Below are 23,809 nucleotides of genomic sequence, written 5' to 3' on the forward strand. Positions count from 1 at the left end.
AATGGCAACGATTGCGCCTTTGGTCGTATAAGAACTGTAATAGACGCTGGCCTGTGTTTGCCTGGAAGAGTTACACAGGGTTGTGAAGTTTTACAGTATGCCTGATGTCTGCGTAAAAGAAGTTAGTCATTCAAAGTATTACGAGGCAGTTTAGTCTTCCACTATCGTAACGATCCACGTAGAATTTAAATTTGAACCCACACCCTATCCGGCATCTTAACACTTTTCAGTCAGATCTGCTCGTCTTCAAAATTGTGAAGCACCATCAGATCTGTGTAACATACTACTAAAATATCACCTCAGAGACCTCCGCCAGGGTTACGGGCGGGTTTTGCTAAGAGTTATTCAACTTTCTCCACGGAGGGCTTTTCGCTTGGCTTTTTTGAAGTTTTAATCCAAGCAACATAAAGTCACACTTCCACCGGCAGTGATCCTTTCCTCAAAGGCATTTATATATTTAAATCAGTCTTTTGCAGAGTCGGCAACTCTCAGATGGATTAGTCAAAAATGACCTGATTTTAGAGAAAGTGTTACTGTACCTTGACCTTCTGGTCGAAATTGCTCACATTTGGAGCCCACGGGACGCAAATGTAGATGAGCTTTGGTAAATGTTTATGTTATACTATTTTCTAATCAAACATCCATCCAACCAGACATCACAAATCACTTGAAGCACGGTAATGCCGGCACTCTCTCATGTTGCCTTGGGCACTTACTTGCATTTCCTGGTTGGTAATCTTCTCTCGACTCATTTAGCATGCATAAAGCATAGGAGGGGTTTTATTGGGATAGGGGACTAATCCAGAGCCCCATCTTCAAGCTTTACTACACACAAATATATTTGTATATATCAGACTTGCTGCAAATCACCGGTTCGACCTCCTCTTGTGAGGTGCTGTATTTCGGCAATTTTTATTTGATTTTTTTAATCTGAGAGCATGCTTTTGGTTTGAAGCAGCAAAGTGCTCAAGATATAAACCAGTCAATTAGACATTAGTTCCTACATGACTGGTTTTGCTATTTTGGCGGTTTGGGAAATTATTATATATAATATATAATTATTATATTTTAATTTAAGCAGAGAAAAGTATCTCGTTTTCCGGCCTCTCTCGCAGAGCTAAACTAAATTTATAAACGTTGACATTTATAATCAAAGGTTGGTGCTGGTTGTTCCTCAGCTGTAGTGCAATCTGATGTTTTCGACTTGACTGTGTGAAAGGGGGGGGGGGGGGGGGGTGGCAATGGTAGGATTTGCTAATGGTGTCAACGTAAACGAACAGGTTCCGGTTGGATTCGTAACTTAGTATGACGTACTTGAGAGGGGAAAAAACAACTTCAACAACCCAGAAAATAAATCAGTTGTGCCCTAAATAGTAAATGGAGAAGGTTTATGTAGCGCTTATTAAGCTACACCATATGGTGTCCAAAGTGTTTTACAAAGCCCAGCATTCAATTATTTGAAAATGTAAAGTACGTACATAACATACGGAAGAGTTTTTCTTTTAAGTTTCAAATGGCTTACCTTAAGTAGAATCTTGCGTTGTATTGTGACAAACGGTATAATCGCGGTGGCAATAATTTGGAATTGTAAAACCACAGTAAATAGTACTCACAGCAAAAAAAACAAATGCTGGATTTGGTAGCCTACATGCTACTTGATACACAAGCTAGCTGTGGAGACCATAGATATATTAGCCATAGAGCAAGCTGTGTGTTTAGCTCCAATAAGTTCATTATAACTCATTGAATTCTTAAGCAATTTCGATTTATTTTTATTTATTTTTACAAACTTCAGATATGCAGCTATGAAACGCCACGTGGCATTTTATAATCGGGGCTTTAACATAAATAGCATTGCGGGACTTCCTGTTAAACACAGCAAATCACCGGAGAAGATTTGCAGCGGGTGCCATGAAAGATTCAGACCTTTGTCAAAAGAACATCAGGTATGATTTCATGTGTATGGGCGCGGTACACATTCTGTTTTAAGAGGCAGACGTTCCCACATGGTTTAAGTCTGAAAGTGGACAAAACTCCTGTTCCGGTGACATCACACCATCTGATCCGAGTCTGCAAATTATGATTCGATTTTAAATTTGCCAGGCCCGCTCGAACCAAAGTCTGATTTACCACCTATTCGTGCACAGCACTCGTGAATCGGCTTGTCTGCTTGGCCTTCTGCAAAATGAAGCGGAGAGCATGCATTGTGAATGAAGGCAGAGTGCAAGATTGGTTTTGGGGTGCAGAAATGAGAGAAGGAGCGTAGCGGCAGTTCTTGTCAGTGTCTCACCCGCATACATAAATTTGCCTGCCGTCACTCGTGTAACACTGTGTGTGTGTGTGTGTGTGCTCATGTATGAGTTTAACAAGTTGGGGCAAGTGTGTGTGTGTGTGTGTGTGTGTGTGTGTGTGTGTGTGTGTGTGTGTGTGTGTGTGTGTGTGTGTGTGTGTGTGTGTGTGTGTGTGTGTGTGTGTGTGTGTATACTCACAGCATGCACGTGCCTGTTTCCACCACCAAACCCATCTGAAATGTTGCCGTGGCAACAGGCTGACGGAGGTAAATGAGTGTCCTGGCTCTGCTGAGGGATTGTGGGAAAGCAATATGCCAGCGTTCCGCCCCATTAGTTTGACGGACAGCCCGTTTGGCCTATCAGGGGTCAGCTGGCAAGGGCAGCTGGATTAGTATTCCACAGGAGCAACCTCAGGACTGGTTTTACTCTAATGTCAATCTACCTGTGTGTTGGAGTGTGTGCAAAGGTGGCAACTGGAGCTTTGCAGAAGGTAATGCTCATCCTGGCGTGTAACACTGCAAGCGGTATGTGTGTGTGTTGTTTGTATGTCCTGCCTTGGTGGCTCTCAGGCTTCTTGCCAGCTAAGCATATTGCCAATTATCACCTTTCTGTCCCCCGTTTCTTTGACTCCCTTTCAGTCGATACCAAGCCAGTGAGACATGATTACACCTAAACTGGTCACTGGGCTTCCTCGCAAAGAAGCCAAAAAAGGCTCATGTCTCTCCAGCTCTTTGTACCCATCTATTCATCCTTCGCTTCCATTCTCTCCTAATATGAATAAACATTCATCTCATGCCTTGTTTATTTCTGTACACCTGCATTTCATCCCCTTTCAAACCCTTTTGTCTCTGTCCATCCATGCCCCGCAATCCCTCTTGTCTTTTTTCTGCGCCTTTCAATCGGCCCATTGTTTATTCCTAATATCCCCCATCAGTTCTCTGCATCCCAAGAGGACCAACCTTCAGTTGTACAAAATGTTGAAGCGATATTTTGTATGCTAATGGAGGCAAAATAATGAATTGTGTGGGGGCTTTTTTTAAATATGGAAATGAGTTTAACGCTGTCGAAAAGATTTTAGTGACTTGTAATTGTAAACTGAATTCATGACTAATTCATGATAATGTGTTGATGTGTGTTAGCGGCATTAGGTGAAGCCAATTATGGCTGATTGTCAACTAGTTCATGAGCTTCATTTGCATGCAACAGAACCACTGAGGTATGAGCAACCAGGCTGCTTTGACACTGTGGTCATGCAAATTTGAGATGGGCTGCACCAAGCAATATATCAGTAACGATTAGGGGTGAAATGAGTCCTCGAGTAATTTGAGTACCTCGGTTCGAAAAAATACTTTTTCTGCCTCGGATACCCTCTTGGCGCTTATTTAGGTGTACACTGTCAGGAAGAGTAGTCAAGCAACAATTGTTCATACTATGAAGGCCAACTTCAAAATAAACCTTACCTTACCGAATAAGTCATATCATCGATAGAGGAAAATAGTGTGCTGCAAAACAGTTAAAAGTAAAAGTAAAAAAAACAAAAAACGTTGATTGTCTAAAAATGAAAACCATTGGTCGTGCATTATTAAGTGGATTTTTTTGTCTTCAGTATTTATAATTGTTTTTGACCAAGCAAAAATATGTATTATTTATTTTTATCAGAATACTTGATTATTTCATAAAATGTTCAGTAATATTCAAATACCAAAATATTCGATAGCTACGCTATAGTCTAGCAATGAAAGGTCTGTGTTTTTACATTTGAGATGAATTTGAAAATTGGGACGAGACCCAAATCCCACATACTGACCCCTAGAATTAAAAGTTGTTTGTTAATAAAAAACTCTAAGATGAGCAATGTTCAACCTTTTACGGCAACAAAAAAAAACCACCAAATATGAATCCAACTGGAATCAGTTAGTGACAAAAAGACAACAATGCGGACTTGGCTGCCATTAGGATTTGAATGAATTTGAGAATTGGGACAAGACCCAAATCCCACATTCTGTCTCCTAAAAAACATGCCCAATAACGTCTTTTGCCACACTTAACATTTTCAAGCGATCATATTTCATCAACAATTGATTTCATTTCAGTCTTCGCAACATGTTTAGCTTGAGTAAGGAGACATGGTCCTTTGCAGCTAATAGCTTATATTGATGCTGAGAGTCACAGGCCACCCTTGAAGAGTAATACACCTACATGGAGCCCAGCACCTGAGAAATACCGCAGGACCTCAAACACATCAATCATTTGCTGCCTGTGAGTTCTTTCTTCATATCTCGAACCGCATTGAAGTGACGCAAGCGTGTTTGAGTGCACTGAATAGCGTGTGGCGATCAAGCGGGGTTAACTCCCGCTGAGTCCAAAGCTAGAATGTATGCGAGTGGTCACTCTGCGTACAAGCAGGCATGTAGATACATGTATTTAGGGCTCAAATGCATTCTCTATTCTCTGATGCATTTAAATTCAACTTTCAGATATCTACGACTGTTGCAAATAGGGACGCAGTATGAATCAGTTTAGGTATGCACAGCAATGCGCCCCATAGGGCTAAATTATGGGTCTCTGTTTGAACCTTGGCAAAGGGTCATGTGCGTTCCCAAACTGTAAGAATCAAGTGTCAAGGTAGTACCATTGAGGGCACCTCACCACCTTGTTTCCCATAGGAGATAATGTAAGTAAAAAAATATCCATTCCGTGGTCAAATTGTCACCATCATAAAACCTTCATTAAGTCTACAGGAATTTTTAATTAACATTTTAAAGTTCTAAAGCGAATTAGTCGCTTTAATGTAAAAAAACACACAAAATGTAATTAGCTTAAATGGCTCGTGCAAAGTAGGGCCCAACCGACTATTAGGGATTTTCTTAGGCCGATTCTAATATTTGGCAGAATAACATTCTGATAACTGATTGATTAAATATTAATTCAAAAGAATCATGAAAAAAATAACATATTTTTGGTCCCTTAAATTTGAACAATAAAGATAGATTGTTTTCGAATATTTTGTACTTCTCAACTTCACTAACTCCCCATGTCAGTTTTTTTTTTTCTCACTCGAAGGCGGCTCCTTTGTGTACCGAAACAGCCAAAGAAAAGGCAAACACACACCAGAGTTAACACGTCTCGCATGGCTGTAACTCCAAACTTTAATATGCACAGTTTTTTTGTTGACTTCCAATTTGAACAAACTTAGGGGCGTAGGTTCACAAGTATATGCCGCAATGGGATATACAAGAGACTGCATAACCTGCTTTATCTTCTTTTTTCTTTACTTTCCATCATCTTTTAAGTTTTCAGTCAGCGCTTACGTTGTTGGAAAGAGCAAGTACTCTAAGCGATATTGATTGACATTCGATCCGAGATGCAAGAAGTACCGGTAACAGGGCTCAAATGTCATATCATAACTGACACCGTTTTATTTTGTCGGCATTTACTTTTTTTAGAATGTCCAGCCTAAAAAAAATATCCAAGGTATTAGTACTCTATAATAGTGAAATATATAAAAACATACAGTAATGACATTGATTTATTTATTTTTTTGCCACATTTTGCTTCTGCCTGTGAGTAGGTTTAATTGTCAGTCTACATATGTTGTGAGTTCAAATATCCGTCGTTTTAAAGGTTATCATACAGCCCCAGACTATTCGTTATCTTATCTATGATGTTTTGTGTCGTTTGTTAGCATTAAGCTAGCAGACGTTTGTCAAAGGCAAAGAAAGCTACGGGGGTTGTTTTAAATGCACATTGTGTAATTATTTTTGTTTTGTTTTTAGTTTGACAATAAACTTGAACTGCTGCTTGAGTTCACTGCCACGATCCATCAAATTTTGCTCACAAGTCAAAGCAGAAAAATCGGCCGAGCGAGTGCTTGTATCACGCTGTATTCTGCGGCTTTCTATGCTCTTGTCACTACAATACAGTACATCCATCATACGTTTGGAGCGCGGATGAAGGGTTACATGTCACATGGCCTTTAGATGTCATTCATCTATAGAATTAACTTTCTTGGAGCAGATTTTCTCTCAATGGCAGATGTCACTTAATCTGGGATTTTGCTGTGTTGGGAACGACACGCAGCAGAATGCTTATGTGCCTGTCTTATGTTTAGTGAGCAATTTAGATGAGCTCAAGTCGAGTCAAATGCCCCTGTCATCCTTTGACAATTTAATACAGTGGGGATGACACTGAAACCACCTGCCGAGACCCAGTTTGGTGAAACATACCGGCACCGGCGTGCGCACAGCCGCGACGAGATGACGCGTGCAGGTTAAATGGCTGAGCAGTATGTTTTAGGAGTAGGAAGTAATAATAGGAATATTGACCTGTTGTACTATTAAACTATGAGGACCTACTGAGGATAATTTGTTTTGTGCAGAAAATCACAAAAGCCAAATTAACAGGGAAAGTTAATGGACAAAGCGAAACGTTTATTATATTCGTAAACCTCCACTGTGAAACATTTTCCGAGACGGCAGTTAACTGTTGGCCTTCAGTAATTGAATACGAATGTAATCTGGCACGCTCCTGTCATGTGACCTTGTCTTTTCAGCATGCTTGATGGCATGATGCAATCAAATTATCATCTTATACCGCACCACACAAAATGACACGTTTTTCTAGTGGCTCACGGTCCCCTCCGGCTGGAAGGTTTCATCAGATTCTTAAAACGACATCCGCTGTCTTCTTCTGTCTCGAAAATTCACCTACTTGAAGATTTCTGTTGTTGTGGAGCGCACTGATTGGAACCTTTGGAAATTTATGGGAGCGATTTTGTTGTCTGATTTGCATGGTTATTTTATTTTTTATTATTGTTATTTTCTTCAATGTACGTTTTTATGGAATCTCTTATTATTCAGACACATTTTTGAATTGAAACGTTTGTTTATTTATGAATGTTAAAAACAAGATTATACTGAAATAATATACCAATCAACAAAACTGTTCAGAAAGGTTTGTTTTGACTAATGTCATTTTCAATTGTGTTTTATTTTTTATTGGCAATCAGAAGGGGAGCTATCAACGCCAGCCGCTATTCTAATCCACCACTTGATTTTCATACTTTTTTTTTCTTTCTTTTTTCCCTTCTTTTTTTTCCCTAAAGGATTTTCATACTCTTAAGCCCACACATATGTATGACAGTATTGTCTTGTTGGTCAGAGATTGGCTATTTCAACCAAGATTTTTTTTTTCTAACAAAATAACTAAAACTTCAAAAATATAAACAAAAACAAAAAAAAAGATAACTAACAAAATAAATAAAACTGACAAGTTAATTACAAATAAATGATATAAATAAGAAACTAAAACTGATAGTTGACAGAAACTAGCAAAATAAAAACAAATAAACAATAAAATAAAAGTGAAAATGCTTTAAAATAAAGAAAATGAAACTACTTAGGTTTATAAAACTAACTAATACTTTATAGCCAGAATATCCTTTGTTTTTGCGGTTAATTAATTAATATCATAAATGAACTTTCAAGTTGTTGTTTTTTCCGGTTTGGCCATACCTATGTAACTTCGAAAAATTATAGTTTACTTTATTACACAATACTCTGTGTGTGTGTGTGTGTGTATATATATATATATATATATATATATATATATATATATATATATATATATATATATATATATATATATAAATAAATATTTAATTTTTTTAAATGTTGATGCAGAGTTATAAACTCAACTCATGAACTAGTTATCTATTTACTTACTGATTCGAGACAAGGGACTGAATGAAGAATTCCCATTGATCAAAATGATATCAATTAAATGTTATGACGTAAGTATTTAAAAAAAAAAAAGAAGAAATTATGCAAGAAAAGTCATCTAATTTTAAGAACAGCAAAATATTGTGTGTGAAACTGGGATAGGTACAGATATACATTGTTTTAACACATTCATGGTCATAAGGCTTGGCGCGCTTAAAAGATAGACACCTGAATATTATGTAGATTTATGAAAATGCCATTACCAGAGACTAATTGAGCAAAAAGTCAAAGTCGGCCGAGTCCTTAATAACACATTAAATTGAGCAATTAACCAAGGCAGTAGCCCCCAAATCCATTAAGCAGACTGACATCAAGTGATCCAGATGCTTCTGCTCTTTAAGAGCAAAGAGGGGGATTACGGGCGAAGGTTAACACCTGCAAAAGGCGGTAAATTTGACATGATCGCGAGCCTTGCAGCGCTAAACCTGCTGACACCTGCTTCAGTCGAGTAAAAATCTCAGCTGGACTTCAAACACATGACTGGCTGCGGGTGATTCCCGCAAGTAGGCCAACTCTCTGAAATCCCCTCGTCTCTTCCCCCCCCCCAGTGGACGGAGCCATCCACCGTGCTGCGGGGCCCCTCTTAAAGAAAGAGTGCGCCTCCCTCAACGGCTGCCAGACCGGACAAGCAAAGGTCACCTGCGGCTACGGCCTTCCCGCCAAGTGTGAGTACAAAATGTTTGTGTTCAGTGGAAGCGCCTAAGCGTGCTCGTCCTGATGGGAATATGACGCCAAGCGCGATAGGCATGCTGGGATGTTTTTCATGGGCTGGAAATTCCACAGATAAGTAAAGGTCACGCAGGTTTATGAATAAAATAGATATATAGAAGCGGAGCGGTTTCCTTGTCACATAAATCATGCAGACGGTGAAATCTCAACATCAGCATCCACAATCTCCAATGGTGTCACCTGCAGTTTTTCATTTATAGCAGCAAAGTGCTCTCAATTATTAAGTGACACTTTAATATTAACATGCAGAGTGACAGGGAAACCTTTCGTCATAGTTTCAGGTTGAAACATGTTTGCCTTCCAATTTGTGGAGAACTCTCGGAATGGTTGAATGATTAAGTCCTCCTCGGCGGCAGCTATTTTCGTCAAAATACAAATTCTCAGGGAAGAGCTTTGTTAGTAATTTAGCATTCCCACATATGTCGTTTCTAACCTTTATTATTTTAATCACTATTCCTCTCACTTTTTTGCCATGCAATAACTCCCAGGTAATACTTCACGTTTACACAGTTCAAAAATTCACGCCTTCTTATGAATATATCGTCTGATTCCACATTACTTACAATTTTTGCAAAATTGAACACTAAATATCAAATTTTCCCCATTAATTTTCAATGGCACTGACATTGAACTTTTTCTTACACTTTCCACGCCCACTTCCATACATACATCTGATCATCATTACCGTCTGTCTGATACGGCTCAGTGGCACAGTTGGTAAAGGTCGCAGGTTCGAATCCCACCTACCGCTGTACATTGCAAATATATCCATGGCCATTATGCGAAGTGATATACATGTATACCAACTGACTATCATATCAGGAAATGGATTATAATGTCACTCAAATGATTAAATGCATGTTAGCATCAGATGACACTTTTGAAGAAACTGCCAATTATCTAGAATCAGGCTTCAAAAAATTAATGCACTGAATTCTGACCCCGCTTAACTGTCATTTGTCAATTTGTCAAGTACCAGCATCAACAAAAATGGATGTGACTCTGTCTTTCTTATGCCGACACATAACTACAGGTTTGAGTCGTGAAAATATGTCTGCTTAAAGCCTCTGATTGCTGGGATATATCCTACGAGGTCGTTGCAGGGAAACAACGAGGCGCTCTAAAATGGCCATGCCAGCCCATAGCCCTGGCCCTCACACTGTAAAATCACTTCTTTTTTTTTTTTATTCCACCTCGTCCCACCTCACAATTTTATCTTTTGATGTGTGATGTGTTGCACGTGCACTCACGGCTGACAACGAGGCGCTCTAAAGCTAAAATGTTGTATTATGAAAACCATTTGAACAGTCGTTTCAGGTTTACGGCAATTAACTTCAAACATGTATAATGTATTTAGAAACTAATCTCTAATACTAGTCCGAACGTGCTTCAATTTTCAGGGGCTTTACAATGGTCTTATTAGAAAAATATGTATGTCGCTTTTGTTTGAAATCCTACTTAATTCTTGTTGGACTTGTCTCGCCTGTGTGTTTATGCATGCATGGGTAAATACAGTACGTTGAGGAGAATGGATGAGAGGACGCTTTGAAGAACTGGGGAGGAGATGGGCTCTTGCATTGTCTGTTCTTCTTTGATGGTTGTTGGCTTTTTTGGCTGCGCGTTTGTGCATGTCTATTTGCATAATGTGTGTGCGTGGCTGATGGGATGCTGCACTGCTTGTCGCAACCTTGTCTCTGTGTAGTTCAGGTGCATGTCAAGCCTCCTCACCGTCTCACCCGCTGACAGCCAATTGACGGACAAGCTTTATGACGACATGTGCTGTGACGTGCATGTTTGTGTGTGTGTAGTTTCTACCCAGCATGGGGCCCTAAAGCCCCCCCCCCCCCCCATCCACACCGACAAAATATAGAGCCCCAAGAATAATCAAGCGTCTGCATCAGCGCTTAAATACTCACAACGGGTTCTGATTACCTCTCAGCAGGAGGAAAAGAGGAAGTCGACGGCAACAATGGAGGTAAAGCAAAGTAGGGCTTACAAAATAGGCAGTGAGGAGAACACGGCGCGTAAAAATAACTTTTACACGACGCTGTTTATAACTGAAAATGTATTAAATGAATAATTTTTTGTTTGCGTGGAAATTGTTTTGGAGGGTAAAAATGTAAACTGTGTCAAAGTTGACATAAAAAACGGTCATTTGTTGCTATTGAAAACAAATGACGAAATGAATAGGGGTGTAACAAAAACTGGTTGAAAATGGAAAATAATTTTTGGTTTAAAAAAATTAATAAAATATGATCGCATCAAATCGATTTCACTCTGAAATATATCGAGATTCGTAACGAATAGTCTATTATTGGATAAACATATTATTGATCATCGCCGGCCGACTTCCAAACGGGGAAAGACACCACACGTGACGAGAAAAAAAATCACGGGAGTGTCAGTTTTGAACGTACCGTGTGGGATGTGTAGCCACGCAGCACAATCAACAAACAAACTAATTCTCCTGCCGTGTGAACCAGGCTTTAGAAGAAAATGGCACATTTACAGTACTGCCAAGTTCAGTCAAATAAATGTAAAATATTCAAAAAGTCATTGCGTCATACCCTCTGGAACGGAGCGGTACCATATAGTCGAACAGACTAAAACTATTAAACTTTAAGAAAAAAATGAAAAGTAATAAACCCACTCAAAATGCAAATTACAGTAACACTGAATGTAACTCCAAAACTATAATGACCGCTAGAATTTTGTTTAAAATTAGTTTTTCCTAATCATAAAAATACATACCATGTCTAGACACGTAGCAATTTATTGAAACGAGACAATACACTTTTTTATAAACACATTCAAAGTAATATAGGCAAATTCAAGTTAGCATGTTGGCTTGGCCCTCGACAAACATTCCAGTTTCTCGTGTGGCCCCTTTGCAAAATTAATTGGCCGCCCCTGCTCTAATGGAGGTTGGACAGAATGTAAAGCAAGAACAATTGCAGTACATAACTGTCTTCAAAAACAATATATGGAAATTGGGTTCCTTATGTATTTAGAGGACTGGGGGGAAGTATTACTGCACTCTGTAAATAAGGGATGTCAGCCCAGTAAAAACGGATCTTTGACGTCTATAGTCGTCGATGGCACTGAATGTGTCAAGTAACATTAACATGATGGACATTTGAAGATATTCGCAGGTTGTGTATAGCGATCAGGGAGTGACCCCGCACCAAGGAACTCAATCCCATGAACGTGTGTTTTACGAAGACATGCTCGTGTGACTCAACACCGTCTCAATCATTAGAAGTGTCTTGGAGTGGACGCCAGGACAAACGAAGCTTTCCTAGTAGCCTAAAATTCAAATGCAGCCCAACAGGGGAGAAGCCGCCGCGCTTTAAAATCAGACACGCTTTGATCTGGATTGTGCCAGGCTCGCCACCAGATGTGCTTTCAAACGCTCCGTAGCGGAGAATTTGCCGAATGGTCACGCGGACCTGATGTCAGCCGTCCCCGCGGAGAGCCCCCAGACGAGCCTGCTGCCACTTAAATCGGCAGCATCTCCACACCGTAACCTAGCAACAGCGCGCAGAGTGCGCGGCCCGCCGCCGCTGCTGTTTAGCAAGAGTCACATGCAATTTAGACATGTTGACAAATGACATCTGGAAAACAGCGAGCCGCTTTTTGCTAAAGTTCATTAACATTTAAGAGAAACTTAGCGGCAATAAATCAACAACCTGTCAGCTTTGGGGCATGCGAGCTTGCCGCACATGAGGGTTCGTTTAGCTTTGGAGCAGATTGACGGTGTGTGTTTGCGTGTGTTTCTTGTTGCTTGACAAGGGAGCGAGGGCCCAAAGTGTTGTCCGGACGATCCCGACGTCCCAGAGCTCACTTGTGTACCGATACTGCAAACCTGTTCCCCAGCCGGTCCTCGCTCCCCTGCTACTTACCCACGCGGAACATCAGCACACACAGGGGGAGGCAGTGGAAGCAACAAAGTGGGGGGGAGGCTTGTTAGCGTGAGGTCAGATCATAATCAAATCACCCAGACTTGGACATTTATATTTTTTTATATATTCCTGACATTTGAGCCTGCTATGAAGTTATGAATAACTGAATAGAAAACAGTTATTCACAATGTTTCCATAGATTCCTTGTAGACCACCCGGTAACACTTCCATGCTCTGATCAAATGAAAATGCTGGTCAGGCTGGCATTTGAATGGAATAATCAAAAAAGGAAGTTGCATTTACAGTTTATCCCGTGCCAACGTCGCTTTTCTCCAGGTACTCCGACTTTCTCCCACGTTCCTAAAAAGCAACAATATTTGTAGCTGAAATATTGTGTACACAAAAATCAAACCTAATTTACAACATTCAGATCATAATGCAGATTAAAAGTATCAGTATCAGTGGTCAGTGTAAATCATTTTGTGCGGGACACAATCGGCGCCCGTTGCGAAACCATTAGCATTTGCTTCCAAAACGAAGCTAAAAAAATGCTAAATATATGTACAAGCATGCATACATTTAAACAGTGTATAAATAATGTATACAACAACAGATGGATGGACCCTATGGATTTTTTAATGACACTTTCTGGTTTACATACATACAAAATATCCCAGAAAAATAGATGCAGACCTATTGAATTATGTTCGTGTGTTACTTATGAATTATATATGTTACATCATTATAACTTAGATTCTAGCAACAAATAACAAATAGTCACACAAAACTGCAATCCCATTTTATTTAGTCTCAGGTCACAGTCTGTTAGTTTTTATATGCAGTCCTTGCACTGGACTCTTTTCAGAGATATTTCACACATTTACAGTTTAGTTGGTTTTTTTGGGGGGGGGGGGTACATTTTGCTTGAGCGTCCTTCAGGGTTTATTTATTCCTCTGTTCTGCTCTGCCATCGTTGACCGTTTTGTTGTTAAATCTGAATTGTATTGGCCTTTTTAATGAAATAAATAAATACATTTGATTTATTATTATTTATTTTATTTATTTGTATTATTTATTTTATTAATGTATTTTTTTTTGTGGTTAAATTTCTCTTCCAATGGGAATGTTACAAATGGCACTGGCAATAATAAATGTTTGGGTTTCATTCTAAAACTATCTTCAACGTAGATCAAAAGAACGTCTCGGATTCTTTTTTTCCTGGCCTGTGAGGGCGTCCGTTGCTAGGCAGAATTCATACGGCAATTATAATCAATCATAACAGTCCCGTAGGCTAATAAAAAATTTGCATATGCCCCATACGCCCACTAGGCTGTTTGAATGTAAAACTAAGGCACCAACTGACTACAAAAGCCAGATAATGAGCTGATTACAACTTGAATCAGGGGCAGCGCGGTGGTTTTGTGGTTAGCACGTCTGCTTCACAGTTGTGCGCTTTGGGCTTGAATATCAGTTTTGGCCTTCCTGTGAAGCGTTTGTGTGTTCCTCTCATGCTTGCGTGATTATAAATTACATAATGTATTGCACATGAGTCCGATCCACACTGCCACATTATTTTCTGTGGTCCATTAATGTAAAATAAAGTTTGTCTGTTTAATCTGTTTAAAATGAATGCTTTTTTTCTCCAGTTTGGCAGAAAATCTGTACCATAATTAATGTTCTTCTTCGCATTTTACAGACATTTTAACACCCCCCCCCCCCCCTCCGGAAATGTGGCCAGTGGGGTCTGATCTGGGCCATGAGGACTGACCAAAAAACTGCAGTTTTTCACTGAAATTAACTGTTGTTGCTAGTAGAGCTGTCAAAATGAATCGATTAATCAACAAGTTATTGGTTATAAAATGAATCGACAACTATTTTAACTCATTCACACCGAGCCATTTTCACTGAAGCAATCCTCTTCGCTCCCGGCTGTTTTACTGGATTTTGACTGATTTTGCAAGGCCTACAAAATATTGTGTTCTATTGCTATAAAAACATAGAACCTACCAAAAGAAAGATAAGAAAGAGTCTCTTCTTTCATCAGGAAAAAAAAGTATATTTCAATTTGTTTCCGTTTTGCAGCAATGAGCATTAGAATATAGCTAAGTTTCATCATTATTCACAAATCTGTTTAGAACTGTGGGCAAATTTGCTTTTTTTTTTCCAACATGACCCTGGTTGATCTATTTTGCTCTGCTTCCACTTGCTGGCCGTTTTTGTAATAACTACCGTTTCTTCAACCGTTCTCTGCAGTTGAGAGTCTGCATCAATGCTCCAGCATAAAAAAATATAAAAATTTAATTAAATAAAACATTAAAACGTATAAATACGTCTTTGGGACGCTTAAAATGTTTTTGGGGGGAACAAATGAGGTAATAATCAAATAATTGTTTGGAGCCATTTTTTTTATTTAAAATTGTACAAATCCTCTGATTTAAGCATATCATCAGTACTTTCTGTGGTCCTTCATGAAAGAAGACCGATTATTTTCTGTGTTTAATCAAAAGAAGACATTTTCATACATGTGTTTTTACTTTGGAAAACAATGACCGAACCGGTAACATAGTTGAACATCAATCCCTTCTATTTTAATCACTATACAAATATGAAGTACGAAATAACGACCAATCACTGGTTAACATTAATCAGGTAAAAAAAAGGCTTTTGTAATACACTTTAATGCAAAATTAAAATAAATTAAATTAGTCGATGAATTGATTGAATAATCGATAAATTAATTGATTCTAAAATGATTCCATAGTGACAGCACGAGTTGCTAATTTTGACGACAAATTAACTGACATCCGGAAATTTGTTACTGAGGACATTTTTGTTAAGGAATTTCAGATTACTCCGCAAAAACATGAAAACTTTCGCACCCCCAAAAAAAACTGGTAATATTTTGACCTGTCGTTATTTTTAGCTTATTAGGCCCACTTAACATCAAATTAGCGTTTAAGTAGCCCTTGTATTAATATGAGTTTGTACAGTGTATTGCTGGCGTTGGGTGGAATCCTTGTACCTACAAAATCATCACTTTTCAGGAGACCCTCAAAACGGCATGTTTGTTCATCCATTAACATTTAATGGTCAACGAGTACAAGCCACTTTCAACACCGAAACACCCGCGCGTGTGGATGTGGTTTGCGAAATGTACGCAATTTGTGACATCAGAAGTTTTGGCCCGATGCCGAGGCCTGCTTTTTGTTCCCGAGTTTTCACATGAAGTTGCTTTATGATCAAATATACAGTCGTCGTATATTTCATTGGGGTTGCACCTGTCTTCCTCGACAAATACAGCACATAGTATAAATGTTTTATATTCGTGAGTGACATATTCCATGTGGGTAAGAACACAGTTGGAGGTGGAGAAGTGGTGGAAACGGAGAGCTACAAAGAGAGAAAGATATCAGTCTGTCAAAAACTTCCTTGTTGTCGTTTCTTCCCCCAACCCCCCGACTCTTGCGTTCTGCTCCCTCAGTGGCCAATTACCGCTAATTAATAAGCTCTCTCCCCCCTCTTCCTTTTTCTCTTTCTCCAAGACCCCCATCTCACCGCCTCGACTGTCACCCTGACAAGCTATCTCTTTTCTTTCTCCTCTGACAAATCCGTTCCTGCCTCGTGACACCAACAAGCCAAACACCCCGTTCTCACTTTTCTACCTTTCCCTCCCTCAACTCTTCGCACTCCTCCTCTCGTTTCCTCTTCCCTCCATTTTTCTCGCATTCCACCCCTCACCTTGTCCCCGCCCCCGTGCTCCCATCGTCACCGTCGTCTTCGACAGCCGTGTTGCTTTAGTGGATAACACGAGCCTTGGCAGTGCTCTGGGCTAAATACTGTTGTGCTGTACCTTTGTTACTTTCTTTCTTTCTTTTCTCTGATTTTGACACCGCTGACAACTTTCCTTAGCTTCTTCCTGCCACGGTGTCAGCGGTGCGACACACGTGGAGGTGTTAAAATCCTTCAGCAAAGCTTGTGCTGATCCTGGTGGTGGTGATGAGGAGGAGGACGGTGATGATGATCACAGCGGCAGGCCGGGTGTTAATTCGTTCTTTAATTCACCTGCAGCGGGAAGAAAGGCTTTAGGATGTCGCACGTTTACCGCCATGTACACACTTAGACGTGTAAGTCATTCTATAAATAATATTGATTAAAATCATATTTAATTGACATAAACTTTACTTTTGTTTTTTTTTTCTATATGGGGTGAGCACCTCTTTAATAAAAAGACGATTCGGTACGAATGTCGATACATGGGGGTGGATAGGATTCAATTTTCCCTCAAGGTTGCCTTGCCTTCGGAAAGTCGGAAAATGTTCTTCTTCTGCAGCTACCTCTTTGGCTGCGATCGCATTTTGATTGCAGACTTGCATTAAATGAAAACAGAAGAGGATTAGGGCCAGTGAAGAGGGAAACAAAGGTTGGCAGGATTGTGACTTTAATCTCAGAATTTTGACTTTAAAGTGAGGATTGTGACTTTAATCTCAGAATTTTGACTTTAAAGTGAGAATAATGACTTAAATCTCAGAAGTCTGACTTCTGACTTTAATCTCAGAATTCTGACTTTAAAGTGAATGTTTGGAATCTGTGTGTGTATAAATATGTTGAAACTGTGTTAATGTTTGTGTAAAAAAATAACAAAAAAAGATCCAAAAATGCAAATTCGTCGTGGATATATTTTTGGATCTGGAAAAATGTGAAAAGCCCGGATAAACTGTAATTCCGTTTTTTTTTGTTTTTTTTTAACATGAAAATCGCGGATATATTTGCAGATCTTAAAAACATGTGAAAATGACAGATATAGGCCTATTTGTGGATCTGAAAAAAGCAAAAGTTACGGATACATTTGTGGATCTGAAATTTTTTTAAATTGCGGATGTACTGTAAATGTAGATCTAAAAAACATGAAAATCGCAAATGTATTTGCAGACCTTAAAAACACGTGAAAATCACAGATATATTTGCGGATCTTAAAAACATGACAATTACAGATATATTTGCGGAATTAAAGAATGCGAAAATCACAGTTATATTTGTGATTCTGAAAAAAACTTAAATTTGCGGTTGTATTTGTAGATCTAAAAAATTTTGAAAATTGCGGATGTACTGAAATTGTTGATCAAAAAAACATTGAACTATGCGGATATATTTGCAGATCTTTAAAACATGAAAATCACAGATATATTTGTGGATCTGAAAAATGTGAAAATCACAGACGTACTGAAATTGTGGATTTATTTTTATTTTTTAAAACTATGGATATATTTTCAGATCTTAAAAACACATGAAAATCACAGATATATTTGTGACTGAAAAACACGTGAAAATTCCGGCTTTTATTTGTGTGAATGAGTTTGAGACAAATCTCTCCCCATAAATGGAGAGGAAAGGGTGCGGTGGGTGTTGTAATGTAAATTAACATACGTATTCCGTTACTGTTGCTTGGCTCATGAAATAAAACCGGAAAGCATGTTTGAGGGAGGCTAAAGAATATTGTGCACGTTTCTATTTGTGTCCTCTCCATCTGTTCCCCTTCCTCCTTCTCATTCTCTGACAAAGGTAAAAAGAGATAGATGAAGCTGAAGGGCCCAAACAAGACTTCGTCTTTTTTTCTGAATTTAAGAGCTGTCTACGCTCCGCTGAGCACAAACTGAGGCGGTGCGCACAAAAGGCCAGCTCGCCTTTTTCCTGCCTCCTGATTTAAAGGCAGATGAAGAAAGGCGACGGCCAGATGGAGCTATGTGATGAGAGCAGGCAGCGACGGAGAGAGATTGAAAGGGGGGGGGGGGGGTTGGATTGACGGCCGTTGAGTGTGAAAAGCAGGAGCGGCTACGCGTGGCCTCCCAGGTGAGAATGCGTGGAGGCCACAGGGGAGGAGATGGGGAGGAGGTGTGGAGGGTGGACACGGCCAGAAAGAGGCGGACAAAAACTCAGCCTCAATGGCAGACAAAGGATGGGTGTCACCGGATGGCACCTAGTCAAGCTCTCTTAAATCTCATGCCTGTGACGCCCACCTGGGAGAGACGAGACACACACACACACACACACACACACAAATGGCGGTCACCCCATGAGAATCAGAACTTTCCCTAAGTATGTTAAACATGATTTGTTGCCGGGAGCTTGAAAAAAGTGATAAACAGTACGTACTGTGAATAAGAAAATCACGTTCTCAAAATCAGTGGCTGTTAAAGCCGAAGGAGACGAAACCAGCGCCAAGTCAGCAAAACGAATGAAGAAGTGTGTTTTTTTCCGGTCTAGCATGTTGTCCCGGATTGAGTTTGGCAAACGGGCAGCCACGTACAGTATTCTGCGGAGAATATGATCGTTGCCATGTAAACAAAACAGTATTGAAATATATTGACGCTCAAAAAGCTGCAATGAATATCAAAAGTTCTAGAACATCTATTGTCATTTTTATTGATCCACTTTGTAAACAGTAAATATTTCTATAACAGTACGTGACATTTGATTGGTGGCTCGACACATTTTGTCCTACAGCAACATTTAAATAGTTTGCTTTCTCTCAGTAATATATTGAAGTTAACGTTAAACATTAGTTGACAATAATATGTTATATGTGACCTCACTAGTCTAAACATGACATTCTGGTTAATATTACATTTGTGGAATACGAGTTATGAAGCAAATTCCAGCCGTTTTTATCTATCTCAGGGGGGCGGCCATTTTGCCACTTGCTGTCGACTGAAGATGACATCAATGTTGCCCGGGTTTACGTAACAACCAATCACAGCGCAGCTTCAGAAAACAGGTGGGCTCTGATTGGTCGTTGCCTGAGCCCTGAGCAATATGGGATGTCATCTTCAGTCGACAGCAAGTGGCAAAATGGCCGCCACTGGATTTTACTGCATATTTCATATTCCAAAAATGTAATATTTATCAGAATGTCATGTTAGACTAGTGGAGTCACATATAACATTATTGTCAAGACATGTTTCCACTTTAGGTGTCAATTTGTTTCAGCAAGAGATGTTAGAGGGAAAGAAAGTAAAAAAAAAAAAAAAAAAAAAAGTATCACAATAATTGTTTTGGGGATTTTACTTTCTGGTAACTAATTACATTTGTGAAGGAGTAATTGAGTTATTAATTCAGTTATTTTTGTGTGTGTGTGTGTGTGTGGGGTGGTAATTAGTAACTATAACTAATTACTTTGTTCATGTAATTTGGCCAACAATGGTCATGAGACGGTAAGATTCACTAATTGGTATGACAATTCTGAGGTTCATAATCCAAAACATTATTAATTGGACAGACAAAAAATAGTCAAAGGCATGTACCCTGCCTCTCACCCAAAGCCAGCTCTAATAAGGATTTAATTAATAATAAATAGTTTTGGGATGCTGTAAAAATGTCTGTTCTCACAAGAAAACCACAGTGCATTCATATCTGAAATGTTCCTGATATTTGTGTCTCCCGTGCCTAGTGATCAGCTGGCAAAATATTTTTGGGCCTAAATCACCCGGAAAGTATTCTGTGGAATGCCTGACAATAACATATGCATATATATCCAGTTGCAATATTAATAATTGTAAATATTCTACGAATATTCCAGACCCGGGATTTAGTATAGACAAGTAAATGAATAAATCTGATTGAATAAAATAATACACGTTACAGATCATTATTTAATGTCGTGTTTCATTTTGTCGCTCGTAGGACACGCTCGGTAGAAGTAAATGTCTCTCAGTCATGATAATTAACAGTTGTTGTGACGCCGTACCGAGAAACTCGGCTTTATAAAAACAAATCAAAAAAACGGCACCTTGCTCGTCATAATCACGCTCTAATCTAATTTGCCCACAGCTCCTTTGTTCGTTTATTTTGCCGTGAGTTTGTATTTTCCTCTTTGCGTGATTGTCAGTGTAACATAAAGCTCGTTGCACGCTTGGCTCATGATAACAGTGCAAGAAATATGCTGGAATTCCTTTTTTGGCACGATTGTTTTTCTATCCAAACATGAAACAAGAAAAAAAAAAAAGAGCAGCTGGTGTCACAAATTAAATATGTCAGATAATGCACACACCAAACGCATTGACTTATCAGTGCACTGTAAATAGACTAACAGCGCGACAGTGCATTTTGTTAATTAGCTGGAGACAATTTTCACCTCACAGGAGTCTGTAAGCAAACAAAGACGGGGGAAGGTGAAAAGTGCAAGAATCAAGTAGTCGGCGGGAACATTGCATTTAATTAGACAACAATCAAAGTGTTTCTCGGAAGCTCTCCGTCTCCCTTTGTAAACACGAAGAAATCACTTTGACTGACTCCTCCCACCCTCGAATGAGGTCGTAGAGTTACGGGTTTGACCGACATTAGCAGGAAATATATGTATTATGTGTATCCGTACACAGATCACATTTATTTGTTACCTGTTAAAAAAAAGAAAAGAAAAGATGTACAAAACGTCATGCAGACATTATGTTGATATGTGGCTTTAAGGGGTGTGGCATCAGGAATCAGTATCTAATTCGCAACACAAAGCAAGAAATCAAACAAACAATGGTTCATAACCAAACTTGTTATACAGAGCGGGCCATAAATTCCCATACATAGCAAAATGTATAATGAATTTTTTTTTTTTTTTTTTGATATGACTTGTATCAGGTGAAGATACAAAACGTAAATCACCTGAAGGAACATATCAGCACCGCCTTTGCAAGCATTGTAATCATATAGAGCACATTATTTGAACATAAAACAGATATAAATAAAAAAACAGTTGTCCAACATAAAATGTTTATTTTTCTTATGTATGGAAACGTATATCTCGTCCTGTAGCTAATGAAAACAAACAAAATAACAAAAACTAAAATTGAAAATGTATTTTTTGTTATAAACAATCCCATGGATTATTGACTTCTTCTTCTTCCTCCTTTCTTCTTCCTTCCTCTCCTGCTCTTCCTCCTTATTCATCCCCTTCTCTTACGTCTTCTTTTCTTCTTAATCTACTTCCTTTTCATTAAAAAAAACAAAAAATCCTGGCGGATTATTGTGATGACTTCTTCTCCTCCTCCATTCTTTTCTTTTTACTTACTCTTCTTCTTTCTCCTTCCTCCTCCTTCCTTTTTCTCTTCCTTCTGCTCCTTCTCCTACTTATTTTATTCTTAATCTATTTCCTTTTCATTAAAAAAAATCCTTGTGCCTTATTCTTCCATTCCCATTTTTTTCTTCTTCTTCCCTCTTCCTTCATTCTTCTTCCATCTTCTTTTCCTTCTTCTCCTTCTACTTCTTTTCTTCTTAATCTACATTTTTTAAAATCCTGGCGGATTATTCTGATGACTTCTTCTCCTCCTCCTCCCCATTCTTTTCTCTATACTTACCCTTCTTCTTTCTTCTTCCACCTTCTTCCTTCTTCTTCTCTTCCTTCTGCTCCTTCTTCTCCTCCTGTTCTTCTTTTATTCCTAATCTATTTCCTTTTCATTAAAAAAAATCCTCGTGGTTTAGATTTCTCCCCATTTTTTCTTCTTCCTTCTTCTCTTCCTTCTACTGCTTTTCTTCTTAATCTACATTTTTTTTTTAAATCCTGGTGGATTATTGTGATGACTTCTTCTCCTTCCCATTCTTTTCTTCTTCATCTACTTACTCTTCTTCTTTTTCAAAAGCAGATGAAGAAGAAGAAACTTCCCACCGTAAGTACGGAAGAAGCGTAGAGCTCAAATTTTCATGGTCTCTGTTTTTGTGCGCCAAAATTGTTCTAAATGAACAATTTCCTGTGTGGTCCGATTTACAAGGAAGAAAAATAGCGAGAAAACCGCAAAATGGCGAGGTCAAATTGCAGTACATGAAGTCATGGTCACGAACAAAAACTCACAATAGAGTGAAGTCGCAATCATGAAATAAGAGAGGGAACATTGTAATCATAAAACTAGCTACATTTGAAAAGTCCAAATGAAATAAAACTTTGCTCGTAACTTGGAAAACGAAATGTGTGATGCAACACATGGGCAGATTATTTCCGTTTCCATTATTACCTATGCTAAAAAAAATTAGCCTCCAAATCCAAACAAATTGAAGGCCACTCAACCACCTTCCTACAACAGATTGCATTTCATTCCAGATATTCCCTTCAACGTGTCCTTAAACGAGGTCGCGCATCGATCCACGTCGCCGGCAGACGGCTGTAAACGCGCCGCTCGTCGGGCAGCATGCGACGACGACATGTGTGCGCCAACAACCGCGAGTCACAGCAGAGCGATCCGATAGGGATAAAACGTTGACTGCCGTTATGTTCGGATCAGCGTGAACAGCATGCCCTTCATCCTGAGCAAACATAAACGAGCACACACAACAGTGCTGCTCACATTCTCCATGACACTCACTCTCCCGTTTACACATACAAAATATGCTCCGTTTGCTTTCCACCTTCCTGTCTCCAAATCTACCAGAAGGCGAGGGTGGTGGGGATGACGGCAGCGGGGAGTAGTGTGTGTGTGGGGGGGGGGGGGGGGGGGTGTTGATGTATGGCAGAACTAAAGCAACCCTGCCGATCGATAATGTAAACAGGAGCAAAGAGAGGCGGTAAATAAGGCCCACTCCTGACAGATGTGTCGAGCTCAGGTGACGGAGGGGGGGGGTGATGTCGGGGCGAGGGGGATAATGGAGGGATGAGGAAAGGTAGAGCGAAGGAGAGAGAATGCAAAAGAGGGTAATGGGGGCAAGAAGAGAGATGGAGCGACGGGATGAGATAACTGCCAAGTGGGGGGCGGGATGACAAAGGACGCGGCGAGTGACACCGAAAGACGAAGAGAAGTGGAAGGAATGGACGGATGGGTTAAGACGGGCGGAAGGACGAGTGCGGAGGGAATAAAGATGGCGATGATTGGTTTAACAGCGTGGAAACGTTTACGTGGCAATTACAGATTATGTGATTCATGTTAAGCGCGCGCACCGCTCGTGCTTGTGTGTGACCGTTTAAAACAATGTGGCAGTGACATTTAGCAGATGAATGACAAGATAGGATGAGCGACGTGCTGTTGAAAAGCTCACACACGCACACACACGCGCGCACACGGAACACCGTGTCATGTCAAAGTCAAGGCTGGGGCCAGATGTGATTTTTTTGTGGGGCCAATTCAACAAATCAATT

The 23,809-nt window shown here is 39.5% G+C and overlaps 1 protein-coding gene across 4 annotated transcripts in view; it reads left to right on the plus strand.

Moving 5' to 3' along the window:
- The window catches only part of macrod1 (mono-ADP ribosylhydrolase 1), a 148,496-nt gene that overhangs the window by 102,881 nt on the left and 21,806 nt on the right, over positions 1–23,809 (plus strand). For 3 of the 4 annotated variants that reach the window (XR_015095941.1, XR_015095940.1, XM_086084554.1), the window contains exon 5: positions 8,620–8,736. The exons of the other annotated variant lie outside the window; for it this stretch is intronic. Coding sequence is in view for 1 of the 3 variants with exons in the window: in XM_086084554.1 (XP_085940680.1) it covers positions 8,620–8,736 (117 nt within the window). In the remaining 2 variants the exon portion in view is untranslated. The remainder of the gene's footprint in view (positions 1–8,619; positions 8,737–23,809) is intronic. 4 annotated transcript variants of the gene reach the window in all.

This window comes from Leptonotus elevatus, chromosome 9 (assembly GCF_054856555.1).
Source record: "Leptonotus elevatus isolate MCC_2025b chromosome 9, RoL_Lele_1.0, whole genome shotgun sequence".
NCBI lineage: Eukaryota > Metazoa > Chordata > Actinopteri > Syngnathiformes > Syngnathidae > Leptonotus > Leptonotus elevatus.